This window comes from Adiantum capillus-veneris, chromosome 4 (assembly GCF_014529385.1).
Source record: "Adiantum capillus-veneris isolate H3 chromosome 4, ASM1452938v2, whole genome shotgun sequence".
Classification (NCBI taxonomy): Eukaryota; Viridiplantae; Streptophyta; class Polypodiopsida; order Polypodiales; family Pteridaceae; genus Adiantum; species Adiantum capillus-veneris.
Window position 1 is genome coordinate 37,817,638 of NC_140934.1, and position 24,250 is coordinate 37,841,887.

At 44.7% G+C, this 24,250-nt stretch overlaps 1 protein-coding gene and 1 pseudogene across 1 annotated transcript in view; both read left to right on the forward strand.

The window, feature by feature from the left end:
• The first annotated feature begins 2,497 nt into the window (after window positions 1–2,497).
• Window positions 2,498–24,250, forward strand: part of LOC147458994 (uncharacterized) — a 48,228-nt gene continuing 26,475 nt past the window's right edge. The window contains exons 1-3 of the mRNA XM_086510389.1: window positions 2,498–3,033; window positions 3,297–3,505; window positions 3,603–3,918. Of these exons, the coding sequence (XP_086366515.1) occupies window positions 2,671–3,033; window positions 3,297–3,505; window positions 3,603–3,918 (888 nt within the window). The 5' untranslated portion in view covers window positions 2,498–2,670. The remainder of the gene's footprint in view (window positions 3,034–3,296; window positions 3,506–3,602; window positions 3,919–24,250) is intronic.
• LOC147458995 (uncharacterized) lies at window positions 14,019–17,196 on the forward strand (annotated as a pseudogene).

The following is a 24,250-nucleotide window of genomic DNA, read 5'->3' on the forward strand; positions in this document are numbered from 1 at the left end:
TAACCTAACCTTATCTCCTCTATAGCTAACTACTCTGCTAACTAAGCTTAACTACTTTGCTGACTACTAACTGACAGTGAAGCTACCTACTCTGCTAACTGCTTACTCATTCACTAGCTAACGCACTAACTACTAATTGTGCAATTTTTTTTTTTTGTGTAAAAGCAGACATTGGCAGAAAACAAGCTATTCACTAACTATGTAAAGACTGTGTGCAAGCAGACATTGGCAGAAAACAAGCTAACTGTCTTATCTACTTACTCATTCATCACTACTAACACACTAACTACTAACTGTGCAAAAGATTATGTGCAAGCAGACATTGGCAGAAAACAGAGATTATGCAGGAAATAAAAACTCGCAGAAAATAACTTCTTTTTCTTCCTCTTCCTTTCTAACACAAACACTCACAGAAGAAGCACAGAGTGCCTCTTGAGCTTAGTGCAGGGCGATTCCCCGACAACGACGCCAAAAATGTGGGCTTCTGCCGCACGTATCGAAGCAAGGGACTTGCCTAACACTGTGTGCGAGCCATAGATGGCTCCAAGCACGCAACTAGCATAAACTAGTAAGCTCAAAGATGACAATGGGTGTGTCACTTACGTTGTAAGCTTACTGTCGTGGAGAATTCCTCGTCGCAAAGAAGAGGGAGCCGTCGCTGCGCCGCGCTCAATCGCCTCGCCGCCGTCGTGCCGCCGCAATGCTCGATCACACACACTCTCTCTCTCTCTCTCAAGCATACACACACACACACACACACTAGTACACAAAGGAGACAGAGAAGGAGATGGACCAAGAGCACTCTTCTTGCATTGCACAAATGAGAGAATGACCTATTTTAGGTTTAGATTGACTTTATATGGGCTTGCCCGTTCACATTTGGGCGCCCACACTTAACCAATCTTACCAAAAAATCATAGGTTCCAGTTTTAGAGTGCGCCTCTCATTGGCGATCACTCTTAACCATTCCTACCTGACTGACAAGCCCGGCCAATAACATAATACACTACTAGCGGGTCCGACAATCCCGACCCATGGCTACATAAAAGGTGGTCGCTTGGTGGTAACAAAAATAAATCCTTGTCTTTATCAACACTCAATTCATTCAATACATCAATGCCTACATATAACATCCTCAAGCAAAAATTTACACACTATGCTCATAGCTTTAGTTTTCAAAGCCCTTCCTTTAACCTGATTAGTCAAATATTCCCTTGCAAGAACAATATACCACATCTACCATAAACCTATAGGCATAGTTACCAAATCCACAATCCACTTAAAATACATAACCAAAGGGTATATAGGATACAAACCATCATGATGTACGTTGAATAAATCTGACATATGACAAAAGTTTCCACAAACTAAACCATATCTTTATACATGCTCTTTCATAAAAAACGATCCTTGATCTTTGCAAAAGTAACCCAAACTCCTCTTTGTCCAACCCACAAGCTCTCATGAACTTCGATTATTTGTACTTGAGTTGTCTTATCACATATTGCCTCCTTTGTTTTGGGTGCTTCCATAAATGCCTATCCTTCATAAATAAACATAAGCCTTCTTTCATATCCTTTTGTATTCATGGTCGCTCCATCCTTCCTACTTTGTTAATGTGTCCGAATATTGGCCAACCAAGAGTCAACATCCATCATATATTTCTTTAAAGAAAGCCGGAAGAGCATAAACCATTTTCCTACCATTTGCATGCAACTGTGAGAAAGTGAAAAACTTCCTACATACATCGTTGCCCTCCCTAATCATATCCTCTTTGTCTTCAAACCTAGCCCTTGATAACATATCAACAACTTGATTATGTTTTCGTGCAATGTGGTGAAATTCAAGATTTAGAGCCTTAATGTAAGTAAGCCAATGTGACATGGCAATATCTAGTAGTGATCAATTCATTATCACTCCAAGAAGAGATATCAATCCATCTCTACCACCATTGTAGTACCCATAAAATATTCTTTGTCACATTTTAGGGTGGTAGAAACACTCCAAAGTTCTCTCTTAACATGTGGATATACTCTTTGTGAAGAACTTAACACTTGCATACCTTTTACCATTCTCTTCTTCCTATCCAATTCCTACGGCCCAGTATCAATAGTCACCCCCCCCCCCGGAAGACACAAATTACCAGATACTTTTACGACGCAAAACGCGCTCGAGCTCAGGGTGACAGGGCTGTAGCAAATGACAGATCCGCTGCGCTACTCTGACCTCCTTGCTTCTCTTCTCGCCAATATCAAAATCTTCAAGGATGATGTCCTTTGTGAACACCACAAGTGAAGGCAGGAAAAAACGCCTCAGTCTGCCGCCGTGCTCGTTTGAACCCGACCTATGACTCCATTTCCTCGCGACCCAGCTTGAGTGGCTCATGCAAGAAGATTTGGTGGCAATGAGGCACAAGATCAGTCGAGGCAGCATAGCACGCCACGTGTCAGCTGGTGGGGACCAAAGTCAAGACGAAGGTCTTATCTGCGAGCCTCGGTCAGAACCAGGAGGCGAAAACAAGGCTGTGTGCGCGGTTTCTGTGAATCTAGATTCTAGGGTTCGCACACTTCACTCCGCCATAGCCGCCCACCAATGCCTCTGCCACGAAGTCCTCACTGTCAGTCTCTCCTCTTCATTGACCATCATTGAGCAATACACAGTCGAATATCCATGTCAGCTGCGGCAGGTGCAGCATTTACTCGCCCTCTCTATGGCGCAGAGCATGTGAAAGCCCTTCTTCAATCTGCAGTTTCTTGTACTTCCTCCTCTTACAACACTGCCAGCAGTTGTGGCAAGAAGGGTGCATGGCTGCATCCTCGCCAACAATTTGCGGCTGCAAGGAAGAAATCTGTCTTGGGCCAGCAAGATTGGACCGTCTCTTTTGCGGAATTTTGCAGATACTCACAGCCTAATTCAGAGCAGCACAATTGCCTGCCATTGATGCCACGTAGCCGTGTTCGAGAAGGCGGAGCTGACAGTGAGAGTAAAGGCAGCAATCCTTCATTCGATTCTGGAAATAGTGTTTTGAAGAAGGTAGTTTGCTAGTAGCACATCTGCATTTGTCTAGGGCGGTTTTCTGAGTTGGTTGATTCATTATTAAGCTTTTCGTTACTTTTCAAATGTAACTTCAATTAGAAGCTGCTGATTCTAATTAATTGGTGTTTGAATGAGGGATTTTTTTGAACATTTTTGTTCCGGGACTGGATGATTGCCCATAGTCATAGTGAATTGCTGATTTTTGCATTCGAGGCTGTTTCAAAGTTTTGACAGGTGCAGATCTTTCCTTGAAAGTGCAGGAACCTTCCTTGCTGTTGAGCTTAGTGCAAGAGATTCAACCTCTAGATGCAAGTCAAATCAGCAAAGAGGTTTCTGCAGATAGCACCGATGCCATGAAACGGACAATTTCAGGCATGCTGGGTCTGCTGCCATCTGACCAGTTTCATGTGACCGTGGAAACATCCCGCGAGCCGCTTGGAAAGCTTTTTGTGTCTTCCATGATGACAGGGTATGTCCAATGATGGCTGCATGCTTGTTTGGCAAATTTTTCTCTCGTGTTTTATCAGCTGTTACTTTACTGTTTTTTTATCAACTGCTGAATACAGCTACACTCTAAGAAATGCAGAGTACAGACTGTGCCTGCAAAAAAGCTTAGAGTTTTCTGGTGATGATGAAGTAGGAGGAGGTGACAGAGGACTCGCAGACTTTCAAGCAGGCCAAGAAGATGTCAAAGGTATGCTTGAGGCCATCTTGCGTGACAGAGAAGGTGATTCTTTTGCTGAGAAGACATTGGAGGATCTCTTGGGAGACCATCCTGGACTGGAGGCTGTTAAGGACACCTCTCAGTTTCTTGACTCTCTCGGTGATGATGCAAGGCTCTACATTCAGCATCTGCAACAAAAGTTGGCTGCAGTTACAAAGGTAACCAGTAGTTCAAATAATTTGTTTGTTTCCTGCATCCTTTTACCTGGTGGATGCCAAGCTTGCTTTGGTTAGATGGTCTTTCAAAAAATAGCAAATTCTTATTTAGTTGTATCTGTGCGTTTGCCAGAGTTTGTATAGGCTTAGTTGGGTTTAGTGTAGACCACATAGACGTGCTGCTGTGGTTGCAGTGTACGAAGTTTGCACCGAAATATTATCATTGAGATCAGCCTGCTAGTTGCCTTAGCTAATATGCCAAGGTGAAGTTTCTAGAGCTAATCTGCCAATGTGAAGCTTCCAGAGGATAAAGATGAGAGAGAGAGAGAGAGAGAGAGAGAGAGAGAGAGAGAGAGAGAGAGAGAGAGAGAGAGAGAGAGAGAGAGAGAGAGAGAGAGAGAGAGAGAGTTCCTGGGTAAAGGAAAGGTAGGCAAGCAATGACTTCAGAAAAGTTCAGATAATAAAGAGAAATTTGTGTAGGTTGACTCTCTCTAACCCCTTGCCTCTTCAGTGGAAGTTGCAAGTCGTCAATGCAATGCCTCTCGCTGCACACACTCGGTTCATGCCATTACAATCTCCCGATAATCAGAATGTCCCCTAGCGTTTACTTGTAGCACCTCGAGACTATTGCTTCTCCCCTTCTTTGTTTGGCCATCTCTTCCTCCTCTTTGTCTGGTACTGCCTGCTGGGCTCTGTGAAAGTGCTGGGCTCTGTGAAAGTAAATTGTGGCAAGAAATAGCATGTGGCCGCATAACTTGTGTGTGACATTACCTATAGTCTGACCCACACGAAGCATGCTGTCATGTCTCCTTCCAAATGCAAGAGGTTGCACTTTGGCATGCCCTCCAAATTCCTGGTATATTTGCTGCGATGTGTGCAGGGGAGCACCCTCTCTAGGTTATGGTGTTATTCTTGAAGAACATGATTTGTCTTCCCTCTTTTAACCTCCTCAAATGCCTTGGACGTGACCGCATTGCTCCATTTGTGTTGGATATGTAACCTATATGGCAATTCCATTGGCCACACGTTGGTATGTTGCTCCCGTCATCACAAGATAACCATCTTTGTAGATTTCTCTCTTCCCTTCCTCTTGTGGCTTCTTCACCTTAGGGGTTTGTAGTTCAAGGTTCTAGATTGCTTCTTGGTTAGGTTGTCCTCTGAGTAGATGGAAGTCCTACTGAAGAGCGTATGATGGTGGCTGCGGGCACGAAACGTGGTGGCTATGAAGGTGCATTGCATACTTATTGGGCATTAATACCCTACATATGCAATTTTTTGAATTGAGACCATGAAAAACTCTAGAATTCGCAAAATATACTTGGAAACCAGGATTTCCTTGTGTCACAAAGTGCTGACGTGTCAAGTTACTGAAGAACGGAGCTACCGGCCGAGGGGCCTAAACCCTAAGAAGCAGAAGCAGTAGAAGATGTCGTGGCAGATTGTACGGAATCCCACGTTTCACGCTGAGTGCTGACCTGGCAGCCTGTACGGAACACGCGTTTCACGTTGACTGCTGACGTGGCAGATTGTACGAATTTTCGTGATTTGCGTTGACAGGTGTTAACGTGGCACTATACGGATTTCCGTAGTTTGCATTGGCGCTCATTCTCGAGTAGGCTTCTAGACAGAGGTGCAGAGGATGGAGTACCGGCTTGTACTTTGACGATGCAATATAAAGAACCGAAAGGGGCGCCAAGGTTTGGGGCCGATAATCTCTGGGGTGGTGTCACAAAGTGATGACGTGGCGGACAGAGAAACCCTAATTTCTGCCAGAAACCCTAAAATTCTTGCAAACCCTAATTTATGCCAGAAACCCTAATTTCCGGAAATCGCGGAGGTTGATTTTTTTTTTTTTGGAAAATGATGAGCGACGCGAATTTTGCTTTTTTTTTCTAATAAAAAAAAGAGAAAAGACTCTAAGAGAGAGAGAGAGAACTGATGCTTTTTATTTTAAAAGCTTTTGGGGCTCTGCTTTTGGGGCTCTGCTTTTGGGGCTCTGCTTTTGGGCATCCCTTGTAACCTTTATATTAGTGGTGAGGGCTTCACTTCTCAGAGCATCTGGACGCAGAGTCTGAGAGTGAAACCCTAACCGCTCTCTTGTACTTTGATGATTGATTAATACAAAAAGAAATACCGAAAGGGGCGCCAGTCTTTGGGGCCAATATCTCTAGGCACGGAACTCCGCCGGGCCAGTGCAAATCTATTGTGATCTGTGAATTGTTTTGAAGTGGTTATTTGGTGCTGTCGCGGTTGATTCTTGACTTGGAGTGTCCAAGTCTTTTATAGTGGTATCAGAGCACGGCCGATTTCTCTTCTACGGAAAATCCGATCCCCAAATTTTTTTTCCGCAGCACCTATGGCTTCAGGCAATGATTAGTCGACTCCCTCTGCATCTGGAGATGCGGGCAGGGATCACAACGAAGATTCCGACAGAGAGTATGGCCTGCCTTGGCCTACTTAGGCGAAGCGGCGAGAGATGGAGCGTCGCCAGTTGATCGGCGATGCAACAAAGATGATGCTCAATTTTGCCAAGGACCCGAAGATGGCAAAATATATGAACCAGACCTCTTTGGAAGAGGTACAGATGGAGTACCACTCCCGAAACCCACTCTCAAGAAATCTTCTGCCTCCAAGAAATATACGGAGAAAGAACTGGAGAACGTGGTTGATGCACGGATTGCTCAGCTTTTCGACGTGCAAAAGAAGGACAAAAAGCACGGCAAAAAGCAGAAGAAAGGCACTGACTTCCCGGGATACTTGGCTCGTCGGTCGACATTCGACAAGGCAAAGAAACTGAAGAAGCGTGTCAAGTTTGAAGGCCTACCCAGTTCTTCTTCTTCTTCTTCTTCTTCTGACAGTTCTTCTAGCTCTTCAGACTCGAGCGAAGAAGACAGGAAAAGCAAAAAGCGAAGCAAGAAACAACGCTTCGGAAAGGGCAAGAAAAAGGCAAGGAAGTCTAAGTCTCGCCTTGTGAGTGACACTTCTACAGAGGACTCGTCTACGGACAGTTCAGACTCTGACAATGGGAACTTTTATGCGAACAAGAAGAATCTTTACAAAGCCAACCAGTATGACTTTCTCGAAGATAAAAGCAAGAAAGTCCGAGAGTTTAAGGAAGGTGGCCAAGCACTTAAGTTTGATACTTTTTCGGGATACTCCGATGCTTCGAAGACTGTCTTTTATACAGCAGTTTGACATCGCTTTCGCGGGAGGACGCTATTCAAAGCACTCCAAGATTCGGAGAGCTACCTCTTACTTTAAGGGGAATGCTTGTACTTGGTGGTCCACTCTTCTTTTAAACAAGACTGCGCCAGTTAAATGGCTGAAATTTAAGAAGCTTTTTATTTCTTCTTGGTTGACGCGAGAATATGAACGAGATGTACGAGGTGCTTGGAACCATCTTCGGATGACCAAGAAAGATACAATCAATGCTTATTGTGAAAGATTCTAGAGCTCTTTTCTACCCGCCTCTTCATTCAAGAAGATCTCGTTCAGAGAACAGATTGAGCGGTTTACCTTGGGTCTACCTACAGAGATCCGAGATTACTGCTTGGAACAGAAGTCAGCTTCTATTCAGGAGTTGATGAGTCATGCGAAGCGGGGCTTTGCCATTCACTCTCGTAGTCTGACCTACCCCACAGATGAGGCCATGACACAACGAACCGAACAGACTTCTGGAAATGAAAGTAGAAAGAAAAAAGAGCAACCAAGAGAAAAATGATGCACTACCCAAGCTTACTCCTGAGGAGAGAGCTCGCTTCATCAGAGAGGGGAAGTGCTTTGGATGTGGGGAACAGGGACATATCTCCGTGAAGTGCCCTAATAAGGCACAAAAAGAACAGAATGATAAAGACGACGACAGGCCTGAGAGTTCGAGAGCAGCTGAGGAATGTGGCAGAAAAGGCAGATAGAAAAGCAGAACTGGTACCACATGGCGTGGGACCTGTACGGAATCTAATGAATGAAAGTACAAACTTTGTCGCTTTTGGGGCAAAGTGAAGGATCAGGAAGCTCTTTTCAAGGAGCCAAGGCCAACTTCTTTTCACTTGGAATTGGCGGCTCGATTTGGAATTACGCCCGACAAACAGACGCCACAGGCGGAGGTAGTTTGACTGGCACTTGGATGGGATGTTGCCATTACACCGAGCATTGGCAAACTTTGTTTGCAATGACAGGGGTGTTTAGGGCACGCGAGTGACGTTCTACTCAGGATCCCTTGGTACCACAAGAACTACGCTGTGGTTGACTACCGGGCCGAGAAAGCGACTTTGATAATTGAAGGACTTAGAGATTGTACTTGATGAACTTCAGTTTCTTACTCATTCTTTTGGGAGAGAACTGAACGCTAGATAAAGTTTGAATATGTTTTGACCCGATCAAAAGAACGCCAAGATTTTTCTCCACACTCATGCCGATTGCTTTTCAAAGGGCGTGAAGATCAAACCATTGATCTGATATTTGGAAGCACGCCACCGAATCGGCCACCTTACTGTGTGAGCCGAGTACAGAATGAAAAGATTATGAACCTAGTGAAAGACCTCTTGGAAAAGGGTCTTGTCTAGCCTAGTACTTCACCGTATTGCTCTCCAATGTTGTTGGTTTTTGAAGAAAGACGGATCTTGGAGAATGTGCATCGATTATAGCACTCTCGACGAAATCACCATCAAGAACAGATTTCCGATTCCTAGGATTGATGATATTCTCGACAGGTTACAGGGATCCTCATGCTTTAGGAGGATTGACTTGAAGAGTGGATATCATCATATCAGGATAGTGCCAGGAGATGTCTACAAGACAACTTTTCAGACGACTTTTGGGTATTTGAGTTTTTGGTGATGCCTTTTGGCTTAACCAATGCTCCTGCGACATTTAATCGGATGATGGACTGGATTTTTTGAGAGTACAGGCTATTTGTTGGCACTTTCTGAGGCAGAACACAGAGATCAGCTGCTTCACGTCTTTCAGGCATTACGAGATCACACTTAGTGATTAATGCAAAGAAAAGTCCTACCAAAGATACACTTTTTGGGGACACATTGTGTCAGCAGCATGAGTGCAAATGGACCCGGCCAAGATAGAGACTATCCGTGATTGGCCCGATTTGAGGAATGTCCATGAAGTTAGAAGCTTCTTGGGACTGTGTTCGTACTACAGGCGGTTCATACGAAAGTTTGCAGAGGTTGCTTCCCCTTTGCATACCTTGACACAGAAAGGAGTACCTTTTTCGTGGGGACCCACAGAGGTGACTGCCTTTCGGACATTGAAAGAGAAATTGACTACGGGACCTATTTTGACTTTGCCGGACTTGCAGAAGTCATTTGAAGTATATTGTGATGCTTGTGGTCGTAGTTTGGGTGCGGTCTTGATGCAAGAAGGCCATGTCATAGCTTACGAGAGTCGTTTGTTCTCTAGGCCGGAGATGACAGCACAGATCTATGAGAAGAGCTTTTGACGGTTATCCATGCTCTTATTGAGTGGCGGCATTACTTACTCGGAGCGGATTTTATTGTCTTTACAGACCATCAGAGTTTGCGCGACTTCTTGTCACAGAAGCAGCTTTCGGAAAAGCAGATGCGATGGGCGAACATCTTGTCACAGTTCCACTTCGAGATTGTCCATGTGCAGGGACAGAAGAATGTGGTGGCAGATGCTTTGTCTCGGAAACCGTTGGTTCTGACTGTTTCCGCGATACATCATAGGAGCTTCGAGGATATGGTCGATCAGTATGCCACAGATACAGATTTTGCAGATATTTTCACATGGATACGGGATGGGGAGACAGTAGTTGGATACTCCCTTCAGGAAGGCTACTTGATGAAAAAGACTATGTTGTGCGTTACACAGCCGTTGAGGGATAAGGTTATGACTGAATGCCACTATCCACCTCTTACGGGTCACTGCGGCATTGCTACCACCATGAAGGGGGTAGAGAGATACTTCTTTGGGCCGAGACTCAAAAAGGATGTGGAAGAGTTTGTGCGCAGTTGCTTGGTATGCCAGAAGGTCAAGTTTGACAGGCATAAGGCACAGGGATTGTTACAACCTTTACCCATACCCACCCACCCCTGGGAAAGTATTGCAATGGATTTCATTTTTGATCTCCCAAGAACACAGAATGATCATGATGATTTTCCGATTACATGGCACGTCTGAGACGATTGTCTCCGACAGAGACCCCAGATTTATGAGTTTGTTTTGGAATGCAATTTGGGAGAACATTGGCACGCGGTTGCAGTTCTCGTCATCGTTCCACTTGCAGACAGACGGGCAATCTGAAATTGCCAATTCAGTGATTTTAGATTTATTGAAGTCTTGTTCTTGGATCAGAAGACTCAATGGGAAAAGAACTTACCCTTGGTGGAATTTGCCTACAATAACACGATACACTCTTCGACGGGGAAGACGCCATGTGAGATTGTTGAAAATGCTGCGAAGGTTCCATCCTTCCTGAGCACGAAAGATTAGATATTTGAAGCGGATGAATATTCGCGAGATTTGGATACGGCTTTTGCCAAGGTTCGCGAGACTTTGCAGAGTCTGAAGAACGACAGAAAAAGGCAGCGGATCGCCATCGTCGCGACTTGAAATTGAAGGAGGATGATTGGGTGCTCTTACCTTTTGAGAAGGCACGCCTAAGAAAGAAAAAGGGAAAGGAGAGGCTTTTTCCAAAGCTTAGTATGCGATACTACGGACCTTTCCAGATTACTGAAAAGATAAATGATGTCTCCTTCCGATTGAAACTGCCAGATACTTGGAGGTTTCACAATGCATTGCATGTGAGTCTCTTGAAACCTGTTAAGGGTGATGTGCCTGATGATGGGGAGCCTGATGAGCAACCCGAAGTGGAAGAAAACGAGGAGATCCTTGTTCCTGAACAGATTTTGGCACATAATGATACGAAGAAAGGTAAAGTCCGAAGGCGGTTCTTGGTTAAGTTCAAGAACTTTCCTGCATTTGATGCGAAGTGGATGGAGGAGGAGGAGGACCTAGCAGATACTCCTCGGATTGTGAAACTTTACCTCGATGTTTTGGTTTAGCATAGTCTACTCCAAACGGAACCCAGAATTCAGCTTGGCCGAAGATCTGGTGCAGTGGGATACACAAGAGGGGAGTTACTTCGCTCCTTTTTCAACAGATGCCTCGATTTTGATACTAAAGTCACCGATGTCTCTTTGAGCTTCAGGGATACTGAGAGCTGACAGTATTTTGCTAGTGGATGACTTTATGAAATGGAATTCCTGAGAATGATACTGATTTGTTCTTGACTTCTTGTGAGTGCAGGAACTGATAGCCGAAATGATTGCAGCATTTTGGTCTGATTGATCTCGAATAGACATGGTTGCAATAGGGGTTAGTCAATCGGACATCGATGAGGTCCCGATTGGACCTAGATGTGATTGCTAGCTACATTGCCGATAAATCATGGTCTAAGATCCGAATGAATGTTGAATGTCATGTGATGTCCTGTGATGTGACTGTCGATTTTGTACATGTGCTAGATGTGTGTTCCTAGTACGTAGGTACTAACAATCAGTGTCTGTTAAGACGGTTTATGGCTTTTGTCGGTTTTGCAGGCGTAATCGCGGTCGATTACAATGCTTTCAAGAGGGGGGTATGTCACAGGGGGTATGTCACAAAGTAATGACGTGGCGGATAGCAGAAACCCTAATTTTTGCCAAAAACCCTAAAATTCCTGCAAACCCTAATTTCTGCCAAAAACCCTAATTTTTGGAAATCGCGGAGGTTGAAAAAAAAAAAAACTTTTTTTTTGGAAAATGATGAGCGACGCGAATTTTGCTTTTTTTTTTAATAAAAAAAAGAGAAAAGATTCTCAGAGAGAGAGAGAGAGAGAGAGAGAGAGAGAGAGAGAGAGAGAGAGAACCGATGCTTTTTATTTTAAAAGCTTTTGGGGCTCTGCTTTTGGGCATCCCATGTAACCTTTAAATTAGTGGTGAGGGCTTCACTTCTCAGAGCATCTGGACGCAGAGTCTGAGAGTGAAACCCTAACCGCTCTCTTGTACTTTGATGATTGATTAATACAAAAAGAAATACCGAAAGGGGCGCCAGTCTTTGGGGCCAATATCTCTAGGCACGGAACTCCGCCGGGCCAATGCAAATCTATTGTGATCTGTGAATTGTTTTGAAGTGGTTATTTGGTGCTGTCGCGGTTGATTCTTGACTTGGAGTGTCCAAGTCTGTTACAGGTGGAATTCCGCCACTCCGTGTCGCGTGTGCTCTCTCTCTCTCTCTCTTTCAATTCAGTTGTTATTGAAGTGCTAAAAGTCTATGCAGTCTGCTCTTTTCTATTGGCACATGGTTCGCGTCTTGTGACAGTGATATCAGAGCATCAGGTGTGTGGTTTTCTGAAAGCATACCAGTCCTACAAAAGAGCAGACACAGCAGACCAGAGACTACTGGAATTTTATTTGAAGTATCTTCGGATCTCGATCCCGGACTTATTAGTCACTTCCACCCTACTTCATCGCGCATTGGGCGCGCTCCGTCTTCACCGCTCGTGTCTTACAGGGCATAAGCCATAAAGATCACTTGCAAGAGAATGATCCAAGATTTGTTTCGAGTTGCAGTTCTTTTCAGAGGCAGTGCCATGCAGTGGTGGAAGTGTATAGCTACCAAGCCGCACACTCCAAGGACTCGGCAAGCTTTCAAAAAATTTTTGCCCGAAGTTATATGGTTTCTGGCATTTTTCTGCGGAGTGCAACTTCTGGCAGGGTCGGTTATTTTGAAATGCTTGCCATGGAAACCCTAGCAGATTATAACTTGAAATTTCTCGATATCTCTCAGTAGATGTCCCTTTACGAGCTGATGACCTTGGAGGTCCGGTGTGATTGCTATGTCTTGGGACTACCATCGTTCCCAGAGGAAGACTGTCTGTCCAAGAGCCGATGGATCATGGACCATGCTGTGGTCGGCTATGACCTTATGGAAGGAACTTAACCCTAATGTTTTTGGTGCAGGTTTCAGGATGGAAAGTTAGTTGACTTTTCGAGCTCGGCTGATGTCGAGATTGCTTTTTAAGTTTGAGTTCTGTTTGAAAACTTGTTTGGAATTTGTTTGAAATGGATGGTATTTGTTTTGAACTTGTCTTGGTGCCGATTCGAATTGTTTGACTCTGGTTTTAATACTGGTTTCAATAATTGGTGATTTTACTCCCGGGTGGAGTAGTGAGAAATGATGTTTGAGATTGCTTGTTCATACTCATAGCCCGCACCCTTGTGGTTAATTGCGGGGGGAGTATTGAATGTTTGAAAAGTGTTGTTTTTACTCATGGCCCGGACCCTTGTGGTTATTTACGGGGGGAGTATTAAGAAGTTTGAGCAGTGGTTACTCTCAGCACCTTCAAACGACGCAAGCTACGGTCTGGGGGGCGTTTGGTTGTAAAAGGCCTCTATATCTCATGGTTTGGACCTTTTTAGGTTATTTGCGGGAGGAGTGATGAGAGAGTTGCTGAACAGCTCATGGCCCGTACCTGGATGGTTATCGGGGGGAAGTGTTCATCGGCGACTTTATGTTTCTATGCCTTGTAACATGCATATGTGAGCATTTGTGTTGCATTGTGATGTGCCAACCACTAAATACTCCTAACTGGATGAGATTGCCTAGGTATGTAATTTTAGTGCATCAAGACACCCGAGGAAGATCAGTGCGGTCTGGGTGCGATGGCTAATTTTACTACGCCGGAATATCAAGAATTCTGATCTGGACGAAAGGAGAAGCCAACTCTTGATCAAAAGAGCTGAGAGTAGAAGCCAACTCCTTAAGAAAAAAAAAGAGAGCAAATTGATTGTCCCTTGGATTTTTTTTTTTGGGCTAACTTGAGTTGTTTTGCAGATATGCTGTAATTGCGGACGATTACTTTCTTTCAAGAAGGGGGATACCACAAATTGCTGACATGTCAAGTCACTGAAGAACGGAGCTACCGATCGAGGGGCCTAAACCATAGAAACAGGGGACGAGGGGGGGGCGCGGCCCATTTGTGCGGGGACGAGACAGGGGAAGCCGAGATGGAGACGGGGACGTGTTTTTGAGACGAAGGGACGTCCCTCACAGGGGACGGGGGGGGGGGGGGGGGGGGGGGGGTGGTGACGGGTCCCAGGACGCATGTCCCCGGTGACATTGTCGGATGGGACGCGGGCAGGGAGCGGGATTTTTGAAATTCAAACGCCCATTTTGGGGGGCCTTTCAAAATTCAAACGCCCTTTTTGGGGGGAGCTCTTTCTACTTAAGAGCACCTAAGCCTCAAGGCTCATACCCAAGCCTCAAGGCCACTTCCTTGAAGTTCCCATTGCCCAAGCCTTGCAAGTGCCAAGAGCCAAGTTTGAAGTTGCCCTCCAAGGCTCTGCCCTTGAGTCTCTTGACTCTCGAGTCTCTTTCTCCTCTCTCTCCCCCTCTCCCTCTCCCATCTCCCCTCCTCTCCAAGTCGAAGGCTTGAGCCTTGAAGCCTACCCCTCTTTCCTTCTCTTCAAGCTTTCTCTAATATCTATCATCAATGGCATCTCAAGATGGATCCGAAGCTTCTCTAAGCCCTCCTCCTTCTCCTTCCTCTGGCCCCGCCGCCGCTTCTCAACCCCCTTCCTCCGCCGACTTCACATGGACATGGTGGAATGAGGTGATGGCTCGCAAGTCCGGTGTTGGAGGTGGGAGCAAGCCATGGAAGTGCCGCCGTTGTGGCTACAAGCGCAATGGTTTTGTGAGGAAGGTGCTTGCCCACTTCCTTCACAAAAAAGGACATCAAGTTCAATTTTGCCCGCAAACCGGCTCGGAAGAGGAGAAGCAAAAGCTCCTAAACCTTGAGAAGACTCTTAAGGATATAAAAGAAGCCAAGAAGAATTGTACCAAGCGTTGCACGCTGAATCCAAGGGAGATGGCCACTGCGGCTTTCATCGAGCATCGGCATCCCCTTCTTCGGCATCATTTTGTGCATCAACTGGCACTGACGGTGAGCGCCCACCTCCACTCTCTACCAACCCTTCATCGTCATCTTTCCCTCATTCTCGTCCACCCAAGCGGCAAGCAACTCTTGGAGATAGTTGGAAACCGGCCTTGAAAGAGGAGGTAGATGTCGCCGTAGCAAGATTTTTCTACCACGACCATATTGCTTTCAATGCAGCATGGTAAGCTCTATAGACTTTAACTTCGAAGGCTTAAGCTTTAATCTTTCGTTTATACAATATATATCACTCAGGTCTCATTTACACTTTTTTTTTGACATAAAAGATCTCCATATTTTAAAGAAATGGCACGGAAGATCGGAGAGTTAGGACCCACATATGTCCCTCTCTCTTTGAAGAGCTTGCTCACCACTCTTTTTGACAGGGAGAAAATAATGGTGGAGGCGGCATGTGCATCCACAAGGGCTTCATGGAAGAAGAATGGGGTATCTCTCATTGTGGATGGGTGGAGTGATACCCGTTGTCGCTCCATTCATGGCGTGGTCGCATATTCTCGGGGGGAGATGTATTCCATTGACTCCCATGATGCATCGGGGATCGGGAAGAGTGCGCAAGTACTTGCATCGGAGTGGGCGCTTACCATTGAGAAGGTGGGAAAGCATGATGTCATTGCCATCGTCACCGATGGAGAAAATAGCAATCGTGCTGTCGGAGCCATCATCGAATCCCTTTATCCACAAACCACGGTCACATATTGCATGGCTCATTGCCTCAACAATCTTCTCAAAGGTATAGGCACCTTGGAATGGATTTTCCCCGTCATTGAGCATGCGAATTCAACGGTGACTTTTGTGAATAATCATCAAAAGGTAACCATTAAGTGTTAACAAATCTCATTTCAATTCGAATCTAATTTCAATATGAAAGGCCAATTCTCGTTTTGAATGTTGAAATTTGATTTTTCTAAATAGGTGAGGGGTGAATTTTCAAAGAGGTCAAAGCTAGCTCTTGTCAAATACTTGGAGACTCGCTTTGCCTACAACTTCATTATGCTCCATCGCTTGAGTTCATGTAGTGGGACATTGAGAGGACTCTTCATTAGAGATGAGTTCTTGGCAATGCCCGAGTCAAAAAGTGTCAACAGAGTGGCATGCCTAGCACGGGCCGAATGTCGGAATGGTGGGAAGAAGTAAAGACAATCTCCAAAATGGTAAAGCCTATCATCCACCTCTTGCGGGTGTTGGATTCCATGAAGCCTTGCATCGGCAAGATATATGAGGCCATGGACACCATGATTGACTCTCTTGAAAAACTTGTGACCGACCCCGATAGGTATTCACGTTGCACGAGTCACTTTTAAGTTTTCCCTATGCTTTACACGTTTACTCTCTTGAGTTTGTAACTTTGTTTTGAATCTTGATAACGTAGGTACGAGGAGATCCAAGAATTGTGTGTGTCAAGGTGGAATGCCTACCATTCTCCTCTTTATGCGGCCGCTTATGTAGTGGATCCACAATTCCAACAAGGGAACCAATGAAAGGATAAAGAGGTGATGAATGGTTGGCAAACCATCCTTGCGCGCCTTGTGCCCGACCCAAAGGAAAGAACCGAGATTCGGAGGCAAATCAATGTCTACAGGAATGGAAAGGGAGAAATTTGTCACATGCTTGATGCACAAGCATCTCGCTTTGAGATGGGGAGTGCTCTTTGGTGGGAGGAGTTTGGGGCGGGTATGGGCGGTTTACAGGATTTGGCTATTCGCATTCTTAGCCAAGCGTGCACTACGAGTTGCTTGGAGCAACTTTGGAGTGTGTGTGCTCATGTAGCCTCAAAGAAGAGGAATCGTCTTGATGTGCAGAGAGCCAATGATCTCATATATGTCTCATCAAATTTGAAGATGCTTTCCAAGTCAGACCAAAGTGATGATTTCGCGGAGTGGGCACTTGCAGAGGATGATCCTATCCTTGAGACACAGATAGATGCAGAGGCAGAGATTGAGACAACACCACTTGAGGATGATTTTTTGGATCAAATGGACTATGCAGAGCCAATTGTCTTTCAGTTGTCACCATGGGCCAACATGTAGAGTCTAGAGTCTAGACCTTTTGAGTCTTGACTCTTGACTGGAGTCCTTTCCTTTTTGACTCCCATTTATGCTAAACTCTAGTTATCCACTCTTCACTTGTACATTATTATGTTTTGCCCTTTGGCGAGGATGATTGATGCTTGATCACCACACGAATGGTGTACCGTGTCGCGCACGTCGCACGCCCTTTGTTATATTTCGGTATTATGTAATATGAGTGCAAAACCCACTTTTTCTTTGCAATCTTGTGCTCTTAGTGTTCACTGTTGTCTGAGTATTAAATTTGCAAAGAACTAGTGTTTTTTAAAGCGTGTTCCCTGTCGCGTCCCCCCGTCCCTTGTTTTGCCACGTCCCCGTCCCCGGGACCCGCCACGTCCTCCATATCTGTCCCCGTCCCCATGTGACTATGGCCTAAACCCTAAGAAGCAAAAGCAGTAGAAGAAGATGACGTGGCAGATTGTACGGAATCCCATGTTTCACGCTGACTGCTCACCTGGTAGACTGTACGGAATCCCGCTTTTCACTCTGACTGTTGATGTGGCAGACTGTACGGATTTCCGTGATTTGCAATGACAGGTGCTGATGTGGCACTGTATGGATTTCCGTAATTTGCGTTGGTAGCTTTTGGACAAGATGCTTTTGTATCAGATGCTTTTGAGTTTAAGGCTTTTCATGTAAACTGCTTTTGGACCTAGGGCCTTTAAATATGAGGCCATGGGCTCATTCTTGGGCAGGCTTCTGGACGAAGGTGCAGAGGATGGAGTATTGGCTTGTACTTTGATGATGCCATATAAAGAACTACCGAAAGGGGCGCCTAGGTTTGGGGCCAATACTCTCTGGGCTGGAATTCTACCACTCCGTGTTTGTGTGCTCTCTCTCTCTCTCTTTCAGTTCAGTTGTTATTGAAGTGCTAAAAATCCGTTCTTTTCTATTGGCACGTGGTTCTCGTCTTGTGACACCTTGACCAGCAATGATTTAATTACTAATAATAATGGTTGTCAAAACGTATAGTCGAGCAAAAAATTCCAAAATTTGGTCAAAAATCAATTCCCATAAGCGTGGACTCTACTTGTTTCCATTGATAGATCATAGAGCTACCTTGGGGGACTTGATTTAGTACTACTTTCAAAGCAAAGATTTTGGAGCTAGGACCTAAGTTATTTGAGGCAGGTTGAAACTCTAGACTTAGCGTAGGTGGAAACTCTAGACTTTGGGATACGAATGGTACTGTCACTGGATTTTGGGATAAGAGTTGTTATTGACAAATTAGAGTAGTCTATAAGGGCTAGCTTGTGGAATGCTTTAACATTGAAATTTGTTTGGAGAGAGAGAGAGAGAGAGAGAGAGAGAGAGAGAGAGAGAGAGAGAGAGAGAGAAGGTTTTTATCGAAGATTTGTTTAAAACTATGTCCATGTTTATGTTCCTATGATGGACCAATTGAAAGCCAAGGGCAAAGCATTTCATTGGAAGAAGCTCAATAACAAAGTTTTGATGTACTTAAGGTCGTCTAGCTACTGCACCCATCTTAGCTATCGTGGATTCCATAAAACCTTTTGTGCTCGAGATAGATGCTAGCAATCAAGCTATTGAGATAGTTTCTCCTAGATGACAAGCCTATTGCCTTTGAAAGCAAGAAACTCGATTCTACATATCAGAATTATTGTGCTTATGAAAGAGAGCTCTATGTGATAGTGTTCGCTTTGAAAACGTGGCAACATTATTTATATGGTGCTCAATTTGAAATAGTGTTTGACCATGAAAGTATAAAGTGGTTTACACAAAAAACTGACTTGAAGGATCGAAAGGCCAGGAAAGCTAAGATTCCTCAGGAGTATGATTTAAAGCATCATTATCATAAGAGATGATACAATGTGGTAGTTGATGCTCTTAGTAAAATGTCTGAGATTAACTCTGTACTCTTCACAGAACTTAGAATAGAGTTTTTGGAATCTTTGAAGGGTATATGTTAAGATGGTGATGCATACTCCAAGATAGGGAGCCATGTCAAAAAGAGGGATCCCTCTCACTTCAATGTCGATACTGTGTCTACTTCCTCCACCCTTGGTTCTCCTCTCTTGAGTGATGAGCTGTATAGATAGAAGAGTTTTTCCATTGACGATGGGTACCTACTCCACAAGGGGAGAGTTTGTGTATTGATGGATGCAGAAATTCGGTGCCAAATTCTTTATGAATGTCATGACAGTCCCAACGCAAGGTACCTAGGCATAAAGAAAACTTATGCACTTGTACAATGACAATTTTGCTGGCCAGGTTTACATGGGTATGTTTAAGACTATGGCTTGCACTGCCAAAAATGTCTAGAGATAGTGGGAACTAGCCTTATACATGCATTTGTACACATTCAAATTTGATATTTACCCAGAAAAATTATTGGTCACTCTATTAGGCTATCTCAAGTCATTGTAATTGTCAAGGTTCTATTCTTTTTGTCATCAAGCTTTATTGTACTCAGCACTCAGTGCCAATTGTACTTTTCTTTTGTTATATGGATATAAAATCTCTACTACTTTGTATCTGATATCTAACTTTGTACTTTCAATTGAGTTCATATATGATTTCCTTGTCCACCGTAAGTCCGGATCTATCTTCTCTATCCATGAGATCTGATATCCGACTCTGAATCTCCATCCTAGAATAACTATTATATAAGTGACCAGCTCATTTCATTTTTAAGTTAATAATGTTTTGTTTTATCTAGTTTTGTTTCGAAGCAATCAAAGTGATTTAGTTAGTTAGTTAGTTTGTTTTTGTTTTTGTTTTCTTTTCGTGTGTCCCTTGCTTTTATAGTTTTATGAGTGCTTTATTCCCTCTTATAATTCGTGAGTTCAGACTATTCTGAACTTATGAAGGTATATATAAGTGACCAGCTCATTCCATTTTGGCGATCATGGTGGTGAGCTTAAGCTCTTGACAAAAACCTATCTCCTTTGCGAATGATAAGAGTTGAGAAGGGGCGTGGAGAGAGAGAGAGAGAGAGAGAGAGAGAGAGAGAGAGAGAGAGAGAGAGAGAGAGAGAGAGAGAGAGAGTAGCCACTGGTCGCCAAGAAGATCGCAAAGATGATGGTTTCTTGAAGACGTGGAAGTTCAGCAAGCCAACAATGCTAGATGAGAGGGAAGTTGGACCTAAGTTTAGTGTCACTTAGCATTCTTCAGATGTAGGTACTTTAAGTTTTTTGTTTTAGCAATGAAGTCAAGTACGAGCTGCAATGTTGGGTACTACTAGAGCACCTTCACGCCTCTGATACCAATTGAGGCGTCTACAAAAGCTCTATCAACATATGACCTACTGCAAGCCATGCCAATATATCGAACCCTTCTTGCATTTCATGTGCACATCTAACCATATGTGCATGTGGACAAGCTCTGACACCTACTTCTAGGGGGTTTAGGTCAGCCTAGGAAGTGTTCTGGAAGTGTTCTGGCACCCTTGTGAGCCTGTACGCAGGACGTGCATGTTCAGGCACTTAAGAGTAGTTGCATACCCTCTGATTGCACAACCCATTAGCACCAAGCCTCTTAACCATGTGTGAACCACCTCTTATGAAGCATTAAAATTATAAGTGACAATTGGGTCTATACCTTGCACTTTCCTTTAAGGGTGAATCTGGGCTTATCCTGGATTCATCTAGGTATATCTTATGAAGCATTAAAATTATAAGTGACAATTGGGCTTTTATTCAAATCGTGGGGCTGAATTGATGCTGCTCGACCCATCTCTTTGGCAGTACATAATCAAGCCACTGGGCGCTAGAGAAAGCAAGAAGCAGCAGAAGGGCAAAATACCCGCAATACCCGTATCCTCATTGCCCAGCACCTCAGCCCCAACGCCAGTGTTTTTCAATCGTAGCATCGCCATCAGCATTCAGCCCTTGCAGATCAGTTGAATCAGCGTTTTCAGATTCAGCGATCAGCCTGAGCAGCGTTTTCAGAGTCAGCGATGAGGCTCAACAATGTTTTCAGATTTCAGCGATCAGCCAGCCGAACCAATGTTTTCAGATTTCAGTATCAGCCTCATCAGCGTTTTCAATCTTCAGCCCTCAGCATCCTTAGCGTTTCCAGATTTCAGCCTTTAGCCTTGCAGTACCTGCGTTTACCGCAAGCATCGTCAGGATCACAACATTAGTACCATTGTACCAGTTTGTGTACAATCTAAAGCAAATACCTCTCTAGCAATAGAGAGGGGGGCCCTTGGAGGGGGGCTTGCGACCCCATTTGGTGTCGGGCTTCTCTCTCTCTCTCTCTCTCTCTCTCTCTCTCTCTCTCTCTCTCTCCCCTTTTCACTCAGAGCACTCACCCACAATTTGCATTCTCTTGTTTTGGTCTTTGCACAACCCTCTTGAAGTAAAGGGGAGACTCTCTCTCCCCTTCAGTAAAAAAGGAACCTTGAGTACACACTGAGCACTCATCTTGAGCATACATCATAAATCACTTCCGTTGCACATAACATTGGTATGAGAGCTGTTTGGCAGTGTTCGGTTTCATCTGTCAAAAGGATTATAAACAACCACTTTTTTTTTTTGGCTTGTTAGCAATCGCATGTAACCAAAGACCACTTGGGCGTGTCGATCTCTAATCTGTGTTTTTGAAGAGGGGCAGGTAACCTAGAAAAGAAGGGCTTGTCCTGCCTTCCCTCGTTCCTCTTTTCCTCTCATTGAGAGCGGACCTTGCACATTGTGGCAGGCCAATCGATGTGAGGTGGGAAAAAGAAACCTTATTGTGAGCGCAAGGCCGCCAAGGGGTGCACCCGTAGGAAGGAGTTGAGGTTGGATATATATTGCCGCTGTTTGTGCCGCATCATTTTTGGGGGTGGGTAGGCATGCGTTAGAGACTGAGATGTTCTTATTTAAAAAACAAAGACTTTGGTTTCAGCTTGTCCGCTTACCTTATTGGTTTGACGTCTATACCCGGTTGAGCTTTCAGCAGATCAATGCCCGCCCATCCTTGGACAGGGGGTTGTGACTGTCCAAGAGTTTGTCCATCGCCACTTTTTCGCAACCAACACATTTTTGCCAGCTGGCTTCCACGCATGCATGCCCAAGGTTGGGCATGCGGTGTGTAAGCAGCCTGAGCTTGGGTAAGAGAAAAGCCTTCTTAAACGCAGATTGCAAGCAGTACCCCAAGAACCCCAAGAACCCAAGTACCCAAGTACAACAAGAACCCAAGTACTCCAAGTACTGAAGTACCCAAGTATCGACTGCATGGTCATCACCAGAAGCGGAATGAATACTTTGTGTGAAAATGGTGAGAGTGGAATTGGAGAAGAAGTCCCTACACCAGGAGGATTGTTTCGAGATCCTCCACCATCCCCATCTATGCAATGGATTGCACCAAACCCTACAAAGACTTTGGTCAAGTCTATGATGGATATGATGCTACAATAAGAGGCTCAACGCGTTGCCATGGATAGAGAACGGGAAGAATGGAGGGCAGCTATAGAGCTTGAGGGTGAGCAAGCACGCGAAGCTCAAAGCATAGCGGTTGAAGAAAATCGGGCAGTTATGGAGCTCGAGCGTGAGCAAGCACGTGAAGCTCAACGCATAGCGGCGGCTGAAGAAAAGAGGGCAGTTATGGAGCTAGAGCGTGCGCAAGTACACGGAGCTCAACGCATAGCAGTCGAAGAAAAGCGAGCGGCTATGGAGCTAGAGCGTTAGGCGCAACGGGACCAACCCATGAAAGAGTTAGTCCTACAGTTACTCTCCACGAAAAGCGAGCCACTTATGGAGGTCGACGAGTCATCACATAGCGCACAGGTAGAGACGACTGGTATGATGGTAAGATGGATGCTTTTGTGATTCATTCTTGGTTGCATCAATTTAATGCTTACTTTGCGACTAACAAGAAAACTAGTAATAGTAAAATTTTGACTACTGCCATGTATCTAGCGGACGATGCCATTAATTGGCATCAAGCGTGGCAAGAGGAACATTTGGCTGAGCATCTTGAGCATGCCGCAGATGGTGTATCCCTCTCTTTTAGTTGGGTCGACTTCCAAGACGAGCTCAAGGCTCGTTTTATGCCACCGTAGTATCTGATTGGTTGAACGGGGATTGGAGAGGCCTTGAGTAAAATGGCACTCCTGTTATATCTTTATCTAACCATATTTTGCAGATTGGTGTGCAATTGTGTAAGTAGGATGCGGATCGTAAGGAGGCTTTGTTCTTTTGTTTGGAGTACATCAAATACGACGTGAAAGTCTTACGACCCTCTGACTATAATGATGGCGTCAGAATTGCTCTCGAGCAAGAAATGAAGCATAACAAAGGCAAGCCTATGGAGAACATGTCCTCTCAAAGTACCTTGCAAAGCCCTCATAATCGACAGAATGGTAAGCACAATGGTAAGAACAACGGTAATTCTTTCTCTTCTCAATCTTCCTCTACACCTAAAGCACAAAACTCTAACAGTGATAATAAAGGAAAGGCTAAAATCTCAGGACACCCCTAAGTTAACTCTTGATGAAAAAGCTCCTAAAGGAATAGGAGGATGGTTAAGTCTTGAAGAACGAACCTGTCAGGTGCAACAGAAGAGAATAGGGATTTGCTCGGATCTAGTACTTCGTACACAAACACAAGGGACACTTTACTTCACTTGAAAGAACTGAACTGAACGGAAAGAAAGAGAGAGACGAAAGAGAGAAAAGAGACGACACAGGAATGTCGGGTCCCAACCCTCACGGGTGGCCTTGCTCTGTTGCCAGAGCAAGTACTTTCTTTATTCTTGCACAAATGCGACTACAATAATGCTGATGCTAATGGGTACTGATGCTACTAATGTTGAAGGGTAGTGATGATACTGAGGTACTGAAGGGGTCTATGTCGAAGACGATGATGTCGACAACGGGTTCTCTGTCGAAGATGGTGAGGTCGACGATGAGGTCCATGTCAAAGACGATGAAGTCGACGACTAGTTGTCACAAGATGGGCACCACGTGCCAATAGAAAAGAGCAGATTGAGTAGACTTTTAGCACTTCAATAACAACTGAACTGAGAGAGAGAGAGGACACTCGACATGGAGTGGCGGAATTCCACCCAGAGAGTATTGGCCCCAAACCTTGGTGCCCCTTTCGGTATTTCTTTATATTGCATCAACAGTGTACAAGCCGGTACTCAGACTCTGCACCTTCTCCACGAAGCATGCTAGAGAATGAGCCCTTAGCACATATTTAAAGGCCTTTGGCCTATGAAAAGCAGTTTACATGAAAAGCCTTCAAACTCAAAAGCTTCTGGTCCAAAAGCAATGCCAAAAAGCTGCCAGGGTAAATCACGGAATACGTCAGCATTCAGTGCAAAACGCGAAAATCTGTACAGCATGCCATGT